This window comes from Pagrus major, chromosome 21, assembly GCF_040436345.1.
Source record: "Pagrus major chromosome 21, Pma_NU_1.0".
NCBI classification, from domain to species: Eukaryota; Metazoa; Chordata; class Actinopteri; order Spariformes; family Sparidae; genus Pagrus; species Pagrus major.
In genome coordinates this window covers 4,609,932-4,627,019 of record NC_133235.1, presented here as the reverse complement: position 1 = coordinate 4,627,019, position 17,088 = coordinate 4,609,932, and the positions used below count along the sequence as shown (strand labels likewise).

Sequence of the window (17,088 nt, the reverse complement as noted above, 5' to 3'; positions counted from 1 at the left end):
CTTATTTTATGGTAGCTGTTTGTTGCTCTGTAAGTTTCACATTGCATATTGCAGGTGTGCCCCAAATTGCACCAGTGTTATATTTCATTATCACTCGAGATAGAAACCTCTTGGGGCTTGGAGGCATGTACAGTATATGGCTCAACATCAACAGTTCATTATATCCTGTTACTGTGCCGTATTTCACATACAGTATACTACTGCTATCCTTATTAATCTTTACTGCAATAACTTAATAGGCGTGAATGGTTATGTGTGGGTGTGTGCATGAATGTGACTGTGCAACACCCAGCAGAAGCAACGATCAATTCATTAAGCAAAAAGGAAAAAAAACCCAGAAGAGTCCCAAACTGCAGTTCTTCCAGTAATAGAATTTAGCTGCAGTCCCACCTGATTCCTCAATCTAATGAACATAATTATACCATTTTAAAACAGAAATGTCTTGATAAATCATTTATGACTTTATGAAGCACTCCTCGCCCCAAAATATCTCAGTTCAACATATACTTCAGTTCAACAACAGTTTCTTATAGAAAGCAGCAGCTTAAATATTCAATTATTACCATGTCACAACAATATTAAAGGATAACCCAGGCAAAAAAAAAAATAGTATCCTTAATTGTATTAGAAATACAATGTAGGCACACAAATGTTTTTACAAGAATACTTTAACTGTTTTTGCTTAATTTAAGATATACTGCTCAAAAAAAATTAAGGGAACACTTTAATCACACATCAGAAATGATGAAAGAATTATTCAAGTTGAAAATCTTTACTGATGTACATTGTATAATTTGTTGAGAACAAAACTACATAACGGTCAATGAAAGACAAAATCATCAACCCACTGAGGGCTGGATTCAAAATCACACAGAAAATCAAACAAAAAAATTAAAATCACAGGCTGATCCAACTTGCGTGAATTTTATCACGGCAACTCATAATGTGACTCAGCAGTGTGTATGGACCCCACGTGCCTGTATGCACTTCAGACAATGTATGGGCATGCTCCTGATGAGTTGACAAATGCTGTCCTGGGGGAGCTCCTCCCAGACCTGGATCAGGGCATCAGTGAGCTCCTGGACAGTCTGTGATGGTACTTGGCAGCAGCAGATGCACCGCTACATAACATCCCATAGGTGCTCAATTGGATTTAGGTCAGGGTAACGAGAAGGCCAGTCAATGACATCAATGCCTTCGATCTCCAGGAACTGCTTTCACACTCTGGCCACATGAGGCCGGGCATTGTCCTGCACCAGGAGGGACCCAGGGCCCACTGCACCAACGTACGGTCTGACAATCGCTCTGAGGATTTCATCACGGTAACTAACAGCAGTCAGGGTACCGTTGGCTATAGCCCTTTTCGCACAGACACGCCGCATTATCTCTGGAGGTTCGCCAATTCTTTGCCTTTGTTTGTTCACACAGAAGCAAGCAGCTCCGGCGTAAAGCCGCACCAGTGTGTCAATTCATACAGGACTCCGGCGCTTGGAGGCTGCCTGGAGGCTGCCATACACATTTGGAAGGAGGAGAGAGAGAGAGAGAGAGCGGCGCTGTGGTGGCTGGTCAGCTAGGTGTGATTCTGTCATTTCCCTCTCTGATGTCTGATTTTCCCATGTTGGGTCACCTGGCTGGGTCCAGCTCTGCTCCCACCTGTTAACAGTTCTGTGGAAGTATCCTGTAACGTTGATTTAAAACTGCTATTAGTGGACTGACTGGTTTGGCAGAACTTTGTTACAGAGGGATTCAATAAGACAAGAAAAGCCATTGAAATAATTTGTTTGTTCTGTACTTGCTGTAAAGTCCATTGATGTTCACTAATGTCCATACTAATACTTGAAGCTACTTTAATGTGTATACAAATACAGGTGCAACTTAGCACAATGCAAATGGAGCTGCAACAGATAGGTCTATGACTTACCTTACTTATAAATGTTCAGTTGATGTTGATACTACTTTAGTTGTTTGTGTTGACTAATGAACTACTGCAGGTACAATATCACCTCCTTCAATGTCATGTACTGTTCTACCAATTACTATGTTAATTGAAGAAATCAAATATCTGTCTACTGCTTAATTCTTTGCTTTGAGGAAAACAAAACAGCAGAATTAACAAAAGTGTGTGTGTGTGTGTGTGTGTGCGTGCGTGCGTGTGTGTGCACGTGTGTGTGTGTGTGTGTGTGTGTGTGTATTCCACATTGTCTGACAATGATGAAGTCTAATGGAGGGTGGGGAAGTGAACTAAGGAAATCTAAAGTAAATAAATACTAACACTGAGTTGGCCCCCTCCTCCCCAGCCTAACAACACCACCCTGACCGTACGACCCCTGACCACGGTGGCGAGAACACAGCCCTTTGCCCCACCTGAAGCCCTCACACCTTGCACATCAGAAACATCCCAAAAAAACAGGCGAAGGACAAGCTCTCTGTAAATACAGACATTGCCACACTTCCTGTGTGTCAAAGTAGCTCTTTATAGTGCAAGCTTTCCAAGAAAAGGAACATTCTCTGTCCTCAGAGGGACTCATCTGCAAACATGAGTCATCACCGGTTCCAAATAGAACATTTGCAAAATATTTGAGGACACTGTGCTTTATTCTTTCTGTAAGACATTTCATAGATGTTCAAAGCCTTAAAAGTGGTGAAGGTTTAAATGCACCAGAATTATGATAGAATTATACCGAAAAAGAAAAGATGTGCTCTCTACTGTGATTCTATAGTTTAAATTGCACTCTCTGTGGCTGATATTTGACCACTGGATGACAACAAACTGATAACAAGATTTTTAGTTGACACCAGTGAGCAGCTATTCCAGAGGAGTTTGGCACAAACCAATCAGTTCTGCTGCAGTCAGTTAAAAGTGTGAAACGTGGTTCTTACTGATGTGTTGATCTGCGTTAACATGATTTCATAAAGCCGATTGAAATTCACTGAAATGAATGAGGCGACAGAATCTTTGGAATGGAAACATAATAAAGAACACACAGTCTTCTGATGTAACGAGGTCACACAAGACCATAATGCTGGATATATGAATTGTCAATATGAAAAATGGAGGGCCATAATAATTATTTATGTCTGAATCATTTAAGCAGTCTTTATAAAGGCTGGATAAATGTCTACAGCTACAAAGAACCTTATTCACTGCTTCCTCCTTCCTTCCAACAGCAGCAAGGCAAACATGGCCCAGTCGCCGAAATTAAATGTTGAAAGTTTATGTTTCTGCAAACACACTTCTCACCAGCGTGCCTTTGATTGAGCACATGATGCCTATTAGAGTAATTTCAGAACTCGTAGAAGTTCTAATGCTTCGTTAGTAAATATTTCTGTTAAATGGGCCAGGTATAGTTTTAAAAACTGATAACAATCTTTGCACCATCTTGGTGAGTACAGTCGTCGTTTATGTTCACTAGGGATGCTGTTTTGAGTGTTTTTATTTCGATGTTGACCAGAGTAGCTGGTGAAGCTTTATGTTCACATTTGGTTCATTTTTTGAAAGTCAGCTCGTTTTTTTTGTTCATTTCTGAAGAGTCCTCTTTTTGCGAAATGTATTGCTTTGACTTGATAGCACGTGTTGGCCCTTTCTGTTGTAGTTTTGCCTCACCTTCCTTATTTGTTATTGTTTTGACTGCCAAATATATAACTTTACTTGAACCAAAACCATCAGGTTCTTATATTGCTTCCCTTTTCCCCTAGCGAGCAGGGGTGTAACATAATATTGTTGGTGTAACTCTCCATCACGCTCATTCATGTTAATATTTCACATACTTTGAGCTAAAATTTCCCTACAACGACAGATTTACTTTTCCTTATGGTCTATTCAGGCAAAGTCATTAGATTTCATGCTCTATTCGGGATTTTTTTCCCCTTACAGTACAGTTAAACTTACAGCTGCTGGAGAATAAAGTGGGTTTGAAGTCTAAACTGCAGTCCTGACGTCTTTTTTCATACTCTCTCCTGTCCTTAACTCTCTCATCTCTCCCCTCCCTGTCATCTCTTCTTGTCTAAATCCTTTCTCCACCTCTGTGCTCTGCTTTGATGGGCTCCTCTCAGCTCATCCCATTAGAGAAGGCTTATAGAGTGTGTCTGGAGAGCAGCTTGCCACTGCAAGAGAGGCATTTTCTGATCGGATCTGAGGTCAGATACCATATCTGAAAAAAACAACCCTCTTCTCTCTGCCTAATTCACCAGAGAGCTGAACTTTTTGATCCAGTCTCAACTGCAGACAGAATGAAGGTAACCTTTGCTCCTGACCTCTCTGCTACAAACCACTGCAAAGCAGATATGTAACACTGTGCTGACTTTAATAATGAAAGAGCATGGGAGATCTGCGATGTAGACCAAAAAAATGGACACAAATACTTACATCAGCCATTATAATGAGGCCTCTAATTTCATGGTGGTACATCATATAGTGTATTCTACTGTTTGCTCTGGCATACATCACTGGGCTTAAGTTGTTTAAATGCTGCTGGACTGTGGATTTCTTTGTGAAGATCTCGGTTCAGATTTTCTGACTTTATGGACGTTCTCAATGCTTCATCTCAGTGGCTCCACTCACAGAGAGCAACAGTAGCTAACGTGTTGGTGAAGGTTCTCAGTCATCCAGGTCATGGTAATTCTGTTGTATCGTAGGCAACTGGACTTGTTTCAGTTTGTTGAAGACGTTTCACCTCTCATCCAAGAGGCTTCTTCAGTTCTAACTAACTGGAGGAGTAGCAGGCTTTTAAACTCTGTGTGGGAGTGTCCTGACAGAGTCGTTAAGGACACGTGTGAGCTCTGAGTTTCAGAGTCGTTAGGGCCATTTGTGGGTCGTTGACCCAACTTCATGTGGGTTGCTAAGGCTAGGTGAGCCCAGGTGTGAATGGTTGTTAAGCCGTCTGGTGAGGGAACTCAGTACAGCATTGTAGGCGGGTGATATAAGTAATGTCGTCGGCCACCTCCTTTGTTCAAAGACGGTCGTTCCAGTTTGACATAGATGGATTCTTTTACTCCTCTTTCAAACCATTTGGCCAAGATGTTCACATTGTTGTCCTCAAAGGAATGATTTTTCTCCTTCAGATGTAAGTGGACAGCAGAGTCTTGACCTGAGGAGTTGGCCCTCCCGTGTTGTGTCATTCGTTTATGGAGAGGCAGATGTATAGCAAAGTTGCCAAAGCATAATAATATAATAATATAATAATAAACTTTATTTATATAGCACCTTTAAAAGAGTTTACCAACAGTCAAGCCAAATGCAAGGAAGTCTAGTCTAAGGTGAGTTACAACAAGAAGGCAGAACACAAAATGTGAAAACACTAAAAGTCAAAATGAGTTAGTAAAAGGAATAAAAGTGATAAAACAGGCAAAATCACAGAAAAGGAGGAGAGGGAGAGGAAAAAAATAATTCAATAAATAAAATAAAAATAGATCATTTAAAAAAGTAAATGCAAAAATAGAAATAAATAAAAGAATAAAAAGCAATAAAGGATGCTTAGAAAGTGACACCACATCAAGGAGTTATTATGAGCAGTAAAAGGAGTAAGGGACAATAAATAGATTATAATAAGAAAATAAAAGCAGTAAAGGACAGTTAGAAGAAAGCAAAATACATCACAAGGGAGGAATTAAAAACAGATAGAGATCCCATGTACACAATTGCATGTGATACCTATGTTTATTTCAAACTGAACTCTAAGTGCCATTGCTACTGCGTGTTGTCATTTCAAATTTTCCTCGTTTCATCATGTATAAAATAAAGAACAGCTCTCTGTGTTTTTTCTTAGTTTTTTTTTTGTTTTGTTTTTTCAAAAACAACACACTCATCACATACAGTAGGCTATATGCAGACTGTGCACATTTATCTTTAAAAAAAGAGCCTGAGTCAGATCGGGGAAAAGTGTCACTAAGTTAACACAAAGTTTTATTCAGTGTTGTCTATTGATTCATTATTTACCGCATGTATTTAATTATTTGCGCATTGATTTTGTGCCTTGTTCATTGTCTTTGACATAAGATGAAAATAAGCATACTGTAAGTGTTTAACAATAATTGTTCTACCTGGAGATGACAGGCAAGCTCTCACAGAGCCCGTGTGTGTGTGTGTGCTGGGATGGACAGCAGCTCTGGTGGTCGCACTGTTCAGCTTTTTAGGCTACGTTATAACTGCTTATTCGTTATTAGTGAGGATAATTTTAGATGTTGCTTACTGTTTATATCCTATACTATTTACAACACCAAGATCTATTTCGTAGGCTAACGAAATATAGGTTTGTCCAGTGGCAGCTCGGCATGGCAATAAACTAACCCTAACTTTAGATAGTCCTGAGTAACAAACTAATATCCAACCAGGATTTAGATTCTGACACACAGTAAACCTCTAATTAATGCGCTTTGACCCATGCTTTGATACCGACTGAGTCAATTAGAAAAATAAAACAGCATGTCTGGTTCCAGAGCGAGGAGACAGCTCAGGGCTCTGATGTGTTCACTTTAGTCTGGACTGCTCATGTGTGCCACCTGGTGGTTGTTGGTGCGTACTACAGCTAATTCAAAATCAGATGGATAAAATAAAAGTCCCCCCTCCTTTTCTGCACCTGTAATTCCACAGCAATGGCATCCTCTGAAAGGAGAGACATCTGTAGTAGTTTTAGCAATTTAAAACTTAAATATTTTAATATTCAACTGGATTATGCAAATTGAGAAGATTTCATTTCCTCACTCGGAGAAAAAGAAGTGGCACTCCGGTGCACTCCAGCAGCACTACACTGATGTACATTACCACTGTCACAAGCCTAAATTAACCAAGCTCAGAACCAATTTTGTCATCATGCCTTTACAAGCTTCAGAAGTGTATTTATCGTCTCAATCTGGTGATAAGAGTTTCAAATTCTGAAATCCAAGACTAATTTAAAATCAAACAAAACCCCCAAATGACCGAAAATCAAGATGTTGACATGAATCCACGTTTATCTAGAAATGTGCCATTGAGACATCTGACTAATTTTGATAGAGCAAGTCACAAATGTAGGCTGCTGTGACTTATTGAATAATTATGAGGCGTTCTTCTGACCTTATTTATCCCAGGGTGCACAGAACAGCTTTGGCGCAAATGAAATCAAACAGGACGTAGCTAGCTACTTCAGCCAGCCCACATTCATGAGCCAACCTATCACCTAACGTGTGATAAGAAAACACAAAGCCAATCCTATTAGTGATATTGGTTTAGGGAGGCAGGACTAGTCGGTTCTAATCTGTTTCCACAATCCATTTGTGTACCGAATCATGGCCGGGGACAATTTATTACTCGCTGGATATTGGTGGGGACACGTCCCTAGTGTCCCTACTCAAATCTATACCCATGCTAGATAGGTCTGCCCCTGCTTTAATTAAGGGCTTGGTGATATGGCCTTTAAATTATATTGTGATACACAATATATCCAGGTATTTTGAAATCTCTTCAAAAGCAATCTATGAATGCTAGGAGTTGGTGACAAAATCAGATACTGATTTTGATACCTTGATGATTGATATTGTGACAATATAGGAGGGATGAGTATTGGCACTTCCACAAAATATGATACAGAATTGCATTTTTCATCAATCATCAGTAATGTGGATTTAATAATTAAGTGGGTAAAGACAAGTATTAGAACAAGTATAACAGTCTGGTAAGTTCAGAAAATGACATCACTTTACTGTAAAGCAGCCTTTAAAACCAGGAAAAGACAACACTTAAGACATATCAAAATGTAACAAAATCTAAATTTTAACATGGTATACAGTCTCATATCATGATCATGATATGATGTCAATTTATTGCCATGCCCTGCGTCAATTCAACTTCAATGGTCTGATAAACTGAACTCATGATCTTTCCCTAACCTGCCAATACACAGCACAAGTTTACTCATTGTTACGACAGGTACTCGTCTGACAATGGAACAGGACGTATCAAGCTCTCCTTCTTTTCACAAAGACAAAGCATTGACAAACCTTGGTCACTAGGTCAGTAGGTATACCTAGCAAAAACAAATGTTGAAGTTCAAGTTTTATTAATCACACACACACACATTAGAGGGCAAAAGCAAAGTGCATTGTGATACATGTTAGAAGAGTTTAACAGGACAGAGGATTTTAAAACAGGATAAAGGATTAGCTTGGGAAGCACCAGTGCAGGCGTCCATCGTCAGCGGTACCATCTTAATTGCAGTCTAATAAAACAGTCCTGCAATAAGTTCTACACTAAGGAACAATAAGCAATAATGTTCCATTTTTGTTGAACATGTTTAACTGCATTAACAGTTTAGTTCCACAGACTATCAGAACATCCTGCTACTCACTTCTATCAAACCATTTGTATTATCAGTTCTCCATCTTTCTAGACAGAGAACTCATGATACAAATGTAGTATATGGAGAACTTGTTTCCATACAGACAATCAAATGGCTTAATTTTAAACCAGGAAGACATGCTGTCTGTGTCACTGCCATGGCCATGCCCCCAGCTATTTCCCTTGCCTTCCCCTGAGTCAGCCTGTCTGTCCTCTCAACTCCTGTGACCAACAAATTGTCTCCCCTCTACATTCATAGAGGCTCTTTCAGTCTCTTAAATGCACCTCAAGGAGATGAGGAGCGAGGAAAAACAGGTGAATTGTTCCTTGCATCTTGGCTTGTGAACTGGGAGGAGCTAAGCTGTGAAGAAGAGACACGAGTGAGTCAGCTCCATGGCAGCCGATAGTTTCAAACATTGAATATTTTCAGCACTGAACCCCATTCATTTTCAGTGTTTTTCGAGCATGCTGGCTGGTAAGATGATGAAATGACTGCATTTTGTTGACATTTTAACGCATTAACTGACCTGTCATGAATCTACTCAACTTTAGTTAAAGTTTGTCTTAAAATAATAGCTAATTAGATAATAATTGCAATTAGCTAGTTTGATAACGTCAACAACATTTCATTAGCTAACTTTACTACAATCAGATGTTAGTTGGACTAAATTTACCTTAAATTAATTGCAGTTATTGGTGTACGGTTGGCGTGCAAATTTATGTTATTTAGATTTAAGCTCAGTTTGTTTAACAAGCCCCAGATCTGCTTTTCTCCATAATATTTTGGTGGAAGTAAGCAATGGCCATTTTCAATCCTTGTATGCCTTTCCTTGCATGCTTTCCGACACATATCACTCCCGTAGGATGTCGAATGAATTTCTTCAAAAACTGCCCATTCATGGAAAAACTTGCCTGCACTCTCCCTCCTGTTTGTTTTTATGTTGTTGCTATCATTGATTATTTGCCACTATTGGATATAACTTCTGTCTTGGCTTAAACTGAGCAGTAGCTGGCATTCATTGATATTCACTGGGTGTGCATGTCTATGTCAATGTCTTAACACAAAGATAACATCAGCATGTGAATCATTCCACAGAAGCAAAAGAAAAACATTAATGTATACATTCTGTAAATCAGTGATAGAGGAAGTACTCTTGTAGCAAGAGTAACAATACTACAATGTAGAAATACTGTTATATGTACATTAATACTGCAGCTGGCAAAGGTGGAGCAATTAACTATACAGCTGGCTGTCTTGTGAATCATCCGTCGGTCATTGTGATCATCTTAATAATACTATTACAAGTTACAAGTAAGTTATCAAAAATGTAGTAGCAGTGTGCTAGAAAGTACAATAGAATCTGAAATGTAAGTGGAAAGGAGCAGAAAATGGAAATACACAAGTAAAGTGAAAGTACCTCAAAATTGTAAGTATAGCACTGAAGTAAACGTGCAGTTACTTTACACTGCTGCCCATTACTAAGCATTATGGGAACACCCCCTTCCATCTGGGATTAAACAGAGCAGAGATCAATGGGACATTGGATTTTAGTTCACTGTACCAATTAATAACAAAATGTACATTTTTGACACAAACACTCACTAGGTGGCTGTTTCTGTGAGTTCTGTACAGGAATATGTCATTTATTAAGTTCTCAGATGTTTTGTTTTCATTAAACACTTTCGGAAATTACTCATCCTAAAAAATGGCCTGTCCTCAGCAGAATTAGAGCTACAAATAAAAAATAAAAATGCAAATAAAAAGCATTTCAAAACGGCCCCCATGTTTTTGATCAATGGCTTAAGCACTGTTTGGTACTATTGAGAGCTACGTGAACCATGTGACTGCATGGCGGCGAGATCAAAGTATCACAGCTCTCATATTCAACAGCGCTGGAGTGAGATAAGGGAGGAGACCCGTTAGCATAATGAAAAGCACCCAATGTATGCTGTGTGGGTGTGGGGTCCTTCCTAGTACCCTCCAGCTCCCTAGTGATAGCAGCTCATTCCTTTCACCTGCCCAGTCTGCACATACAGTATGCCTTCACTTCATTCATCAACACAGCTTCCTCGCAATCATTGCTAGACTATTCTTTCTAATATGGAAGTATGCCTTTTCTGGCTCTTCTGCATAGTCTGCATATTCAATGTTTTCCTCGTTTTGTTTACCTGTGTTTAATGTGTTGTCTCCTGCGCCTCAGGATCAACACCAGTTATCTACCTACTCGCTAACCAGCCCTCCAGCCAGCCATGCTCACACCTTTTTCCCCATTCCTGCTTTGCCATCTGCCACCTCTCCATTTCACCTCTGTTCACTGGTCAGACTGCCAACTATCAGTCAAGCACAGATATCAACACAACCTGCAGAGAGGAATAGAAAAGTGTGACTTCTCTTTGTGCTTAAAAGTTTAACTGAGAGATTCCAACTTTTACTGTTAGCCTTGTATGTTGGTCAGTGTGATGTGCACTCAGCTGATGCATTACCACCGTCATTTTTGGTGTTCAAAAAGACCAACAAAGTAACTTGTAAAATAAGTTAAGATAAAGACAACAACTATTCATCTTTGGCCCTGTTCAGACCTGATACCCTTTTGTCATGAGTGATCCAATCACAAGTGGACAGCTCTAACTACACATTTGATATTCGATCACACAGACCACATTTAGACACATCTGTGGTGTGAATGTGACCACATTCTTTTAGCAGTGTGTACCCACATGTGTCTTGGGCCACATTGAAGGACAGTCTACTCAACTGATGTCCTCTGTGAAACAAGAAGAAGAAGCCACAACAACAGGGCAGAATAGATTACATGTTTTATAATATTCATTTGGTTACTGTTTGGTAAAGTCAATTACATGTTTAGGCTCAACCTGATAATGTTAGCTGCAGATGTTTGTGAACACAGTCTGTTCCAACTGATCTAACCATTGAACTAGTAACTACAATTTTAAGATGTAAAGAATTGTTGCGTGAGAAGAAACCTAAGACCTTGCAAGTTCTTCAGGTGTGGCAAATTCAAAATCCTTTGTGTCTTGTAAATTCAGCATTAAATGCATAACATTAAGATGTTTCCTATCTTGTCAGTTTGAAGCGGCATCACTGTACCAGCCTGTCTGTGCGTCTTACCTGCCAACATTTCATGGCTGTTTGAACACTGTTTCAACTGATTTCATCAATTATATTACATGTATGAAAGAAGAAAACATTTTATTGACAGTAAACATGTCAAGTTTTACAATTGCAATAAACTGTTACCAATATAGTCTGCTTACTTTTTTGACTGAGGAGAAAGTCCCCAGCCAAAAATTGCTCCGTTTTGTGAGTTGTTGAGTTAGGAGAAACCTTATAAACTTTGTGACATAATGCCTACAACAAATTCTTAATTATTTGGGCCTTCTTGCAAATACTACAAATGTTTTACATGAATATATTTCTTAATTTGTCCAAAAAAACCCCCAAAACTTGTGTCCGTTGGTCTAGGTGATGTATGTGTTTACGCTGTCCACTTGTGATTGGATCACTCAGGACGGATGGTAAAACCAGGTCAGAATGCCCTCTTTGTCCAAGTGCGCACACACCAGCTTGGGAGGCAGGTTTACCTGTTCAACAGCAAACAGTTTCATTGTAGCGTGGCTAAGTTGTAGAATCAATATTCATTAGATGAAGCTGATACAAGCTTTAAGTGAGACTTTTGCCTTAGCTGTGCTCTTGATTTTATGGAGGACAACTAGACAAGCCGGTGGAAGAGTTTTTATCTTAAAGTGATCACAAAGGCATGCTCTGAATCAACCCTGCTGTTCTATACAACAGCTGTCAGTCAGATGATTGTTTTATTTTGTTGTGTGTTGTCCTGAAGAAGGCACAAAAAGCAGAAACTCTCTACAGAATTTAAAATAATAGGATTGCACCTAAGTTATGAATATGAATCTTTTTTGTCTTTTCTTTGTCTATCGGTGAGCCAGAACCTCTCAAGAACAGATGTTTACCTCTTTGTCTCGATCATCAACATGTCATATGAGACAAAAATGGACAAGAAATAAGGGATGTTTGCTTTAAGTTCCAACTGACTATACTCTCATGAAGACAAACCTTAGTATTGAGATTAATTTGCCGCTGGCGTGAGGAGAGACGTCCATGTGCTAACATCTGAAGTCTTAAATTACATTGTAGTTGTCCCTCCTGCACACATGGTTTAGATCTTAGATTAATCCCTAGAGACTTGGAATCAGGGTGACTGAGCTCCCTGACATTTATGAATGTCCATTACTCACTCATTATAGTGCATTAAAGGATAGGGGAAAGGGTAATTGGCACGATAAGCATCGGCTGGAGAGAAATGAGAGAGGAGGATCAAGAATAAAGAACTGATGGACTATTCCTCAGATGCCCTCAGCGAACACATAATCTCATCAACACAGAGGTCCTGTCAGATTACTAAATGTGTCTTAAAGGGTATTCCACATAAATTCACAGTGTTAAGTCGCCTTTTAAAAATGACTGTTATCGTTTCTGCAATTTGTGTTTGAGGTCATGGAAAGCTTCAAAGACATAGAAATGTAATCCATGAAGTTATTCATCTGCACTGGCTGAAATGGTTGAAATAAATGTATGGACTTTTATTATTCTTAGAAGCTGTATGCTAGACATACTGTATGTGTTATTTTCTTTCAAACATGTAAATACATTCTTCTTCACACAAATACAGAATTCTTCAAACCTATGTAAAAGCTGCTGCCTTGTTTTGCAGAACAGTTAATAGTTTTAAAACTTCAACCAGCTGGTATCATTTGAAAATTTCAATGCCAATATAATTCCTGGTTATCGGTATTGATAAAAAAAACTATACAATATAATCTGGACACAGCATTGGCACTGAACACAGCCTCCAAGAGCGATGGAGATAAGTTAGAAGACAGAGGAAACAGTACCGGTTGGATGGATGGATGGATGGATGGATGGATGGGGAAATAGATTGATTTAATGCTAATGGGTGAATATACAGATAAAGAGAGAGGAGATCTGGTCTGCTGTTGCTGTGAACTTACCAACCTCTGCAGCCATCACAGTGATGTTATGCCATGCCGTCCCCTCCCGGTCCAGAACCTGTGTAGTCCTGATGATGCCACTGTTCACTCCGATAGTGAAATACAGAGGTCTTTCTTCTTCATTTTCTATGAAGTATCTGTGATGCAGAATGACATGAAATGTAAAGAGGAAGCACAGCCAATGAGGTGCCAATATAATATAAGAGACTGTGCCACACGATGATGCCTGTGCATTTACTGAGAGTACAGTTAGTAGTCATGGTCAATATGAAAACCATTCTTCATTACAGACTTTGTTCTTATGGAGAGTTAGTGTAACAGAGTCTGCACTCATATTTTATTATTCCTCTAAATCCCTCACGTTTGACATTCTAATTCATTACACCACTGATTCTCAACTTCAAACCTAGCATGGGGGTTATGAAACACAGCTCCACAAACGTATTATCATAACTATGTATTTTGCTATGTTTTTTAAAGGGTAACTCCACCAACCATACAGTATGATACAGGTCTTAGGGAGTATTGCTGCATATGTGAAAAAAAAGTATAAGCCTTTTGTGGCTCCACAGGAAGCTGCATGTGTATGCATTGTTCATTGTGGCTAATGTAGGCTCCAGGTTTTGTAAAGCAGTCCACTGGTTCAACACGGCACTCAAACAACGCTGTTGGACAATTTACAAGGAAATGATCAAATTGACACAGCAGAGCCAGAGATATCACTTTTTTATTGCACACATTCTTCTTTTTCAAAATCTGTCACCTACATTATCTACAATGCAACTTAAACACTGAGTGAAGGAGGAGTGAAGGAACTGACTGATGTGTTTTTTCAGGGCTGGTATAGATACCAATTATTAGTAACAAAGGAGACAGATAAATTATATTTGGATGCATATTTCTGGTGAAAATGAAAATCTTAGTGTCATAATTTAGAATAACCACAATTTACTAAAGTATCACCAATAATTGGTTATAGGATTACTGGCCCTGATAATCAGCACTAAAAAGCACTTCTTTTCCCTCACTTCAAATATTCATAAATATTTGAATTGAATTAAAAGAAGTGCTTTGGATCAGCAAAGTCATTTGTGATTTCCATTTCTTCAATGAAAAAATTGAGTTGGACACAAGATGCCTCCTTTTTCTCTGAAAAGTTATTTCTCATTGTACTTGCCAAGCTCCCAAGAATTGCGCTTAGCTATTGGCTGGACTCAATATTACAACAGCATTTCCCCGAAACCAACACCAGTATGTTTGAGATTTCCAAAAAACCCCTCAAACTAATCACTACTTGATCCATTTGGTCCAGTAAATTTGAAATTCTAGATAAGTTGTGCAATTTCTATCGAAATTCACGATGGACACCAATATTAGTTTTCAGAACTTTAGGACATTAAACCAAAATCATAATTTTGGCTTGCCGTGGGTCGTTATTCACCATCGAGACAGGCGATTTCCTGGTTCCTTGTGTCTCTGTGGCAGTCAGGTTGTTTTTCTGTTGTTCTGTGTTTTTTCCCCTATCTGTCTTTTCCCCCTCCCTTCTCCTTCCCTGTGTGTGTGTCTGTGGGCGTGGCGGCAGTGTCTGCAGCAGCAGAGAGGCGCACCTGTCTCTCATCAGCTCATCATCCTCTGGCTATATTACCCTGGTCTCTCCACTACTCCGGTGCCAGATAATTCCGTCCTGTATGGTGTTTATTCAGTGTCACTCGCTATTGTGTTTAAGATTGCACAAAGTATTTTGTGTTTTTGAGATTGCTCTTGTGCTTATGCTCATGTCTTTTTTTGGCTCGTCTGCAGAACCTCCAGCACCTTTCCGCTCTGCTTCCTGCTCACCCGCTCACCTGAGTTCCTCCACGCTGTCTCCAGTTAACCCTGGCTGCCAGCCTGCCTGCCTGCTTACCTGCCAGCCTGCCAGCCTGGTCATCTCATCTACATTTCCCTCATGAGAACTCAATTGCAAAATAAAATCCTTAACTCCCTGACTTCCTGCCTCCGATCTCTGCATTTGGGTCCTAAGAAAAATCCCCAGCGTAACACCTGTCAAGGCTCAGAGAATGGGAATATGAGAGAAAGCAGTGTTGTGCTGATGTTATATATGATATCGTCATGTTGGTGTTGTTCCTACAACATCATAATTAATATATCTCCATGACCATAATTTCAAATTAAAAGAGACTGTTTGTATCCCAATTGGGACATCCCTTATTATTTTAACACTAACCTCACTTATTATTGTCCCTTTTTTCTGCTGTTTTGGTTAGGTTTAGGCAACAAAAAAAAATACTTGATGAGGTTAAGGGTTAAGTTAAGCTGGGGGTGAGGGGTTAATTATGCTCCAGGAGCAACATCAATAATAATGTTTCACGTAGTTGATCACATAATGCCAAGGGAGACATGAGTATCTAAGTAAGGAAAATGTAGTATTTTCAGGGAAGTGGGGCTTTGCAAAGTGTTTAATGTACCTGCTGGAGCCAGAGAGCATGACACAGCTTTGACCAAACTTTAAAGACTCTTTTCTTGTAGGGAAACTCCCAAACACTACAACACCTGCACATGAAAAAACACCTACATTCACATCACATCATTGACTATTTCCCTTACCTGACAGCGCTGTTGGTGCTATCAGGGTCCATGGCAGTTACAGTGCCAACCTGGGTGCCGACAGGTGAGTTTTCATACACGTCCATGATGTAGTAATCCATGGAGAAGACAGGAGGCTCATCCACATCACCCACAATGACTCGCAGCGATGTGGAATCCTTAAATGGTCCCAGGTGGGAGAAGTGTGAGTCTGGGTAAGTGTTGGAGCCTTCAATGTTCAGTGTGTGAACTTTTTTCTTCTCATAGTTCAGAGGCTGGGGGCAACAAAGAAATGACAAATATCTTACCAAGGACACATTTCAAAGATGGGTTATCAGTTATATCATTGTCATGATATGAGACTACATATCATCTTAGATTGTGTTTATGTTATGTTATGTTGTCTGGTTATATGAAAAAAGGGTTATATTTTCATGCTTTTAAAGACTGCATTACAGTAAAGTGATGTAATTTTCTGAACTAACTGGACTGTTCTACTCGTTCTAATACTTGCCTTTACCAACCTAGTCATTATATCCACATTACTGATGATTATTGATCGATATGATTGTATATTATGTATTGAGATATAGCCAACAAATATTGTTATTATTCGAAGGCCATAGCCCTAGTGTGGGGGTTAGATAATGTTATAGTCTAGATGGAATGATGGTGTGTTTATCTTCCATAATGTGATTAATTCGCGACCAACCTAATAGACAGATAAATGTTGCCAATGTATGTCTGCAAACCACAGATATGTTGAAACCTAAATTTTTTTTAGGTTCAATTTTTGATTTTCATGTTGGGACAACTCTGTGCTTATGGTCTGGTTAGGTTTAGGCAAACAACGACTTGGATAGGGTTGGGGAAGGATTTGTTGACTTAAAATACCTATTTTATTTACCACAAACACATTTGGACATGTTGTGACTTCCCCTCAAAAAATATTCGTTTAAATTGCATGTTGTTTAATTGTTTAAATCCAAACCTTAACTGGCCACAAAGTCTCCCAACCTCCTGAATCTGCTACATCGATAAGAGGGAAAGCTAATGTTGCTTGCGTTAATTCGGTCAAAAAGAACACCTTCCCGAAATTCTTATATTTGTTTGAATGTGTACCCATCTTTCTTCCCCAGCACTTT

General features: G+C 39.3%; 1 protein-coding gene across 1 annotated transcript in view; it reads right to left on the bottom strand.

Annotated features, from left to right (window-relative positions):
- Window positions 1-17,088, bottom strand: part of LOC141016475 (cadherin-18-like) — a 165,690-nt gene that overhangs the window by 31,230 nt on the left and 117,372 nt on the right. The window contains exons 6-7 of the mRNA XM_073490861.1: window positions 15,965-16,218; window positions 13,361-13,497 (exon numbers count right to left, since the gene is read on the bottom strand). Coding sequence (XP_073346962.1) covers window positions 13,361-13,497; window positions 15,965-16,218 — 391 coding nt within the window. The remainder of the gene's footprint in view (window positions 1-13,360; window positions 13,498-15,964; window positions 16,219-17,088) is intronic.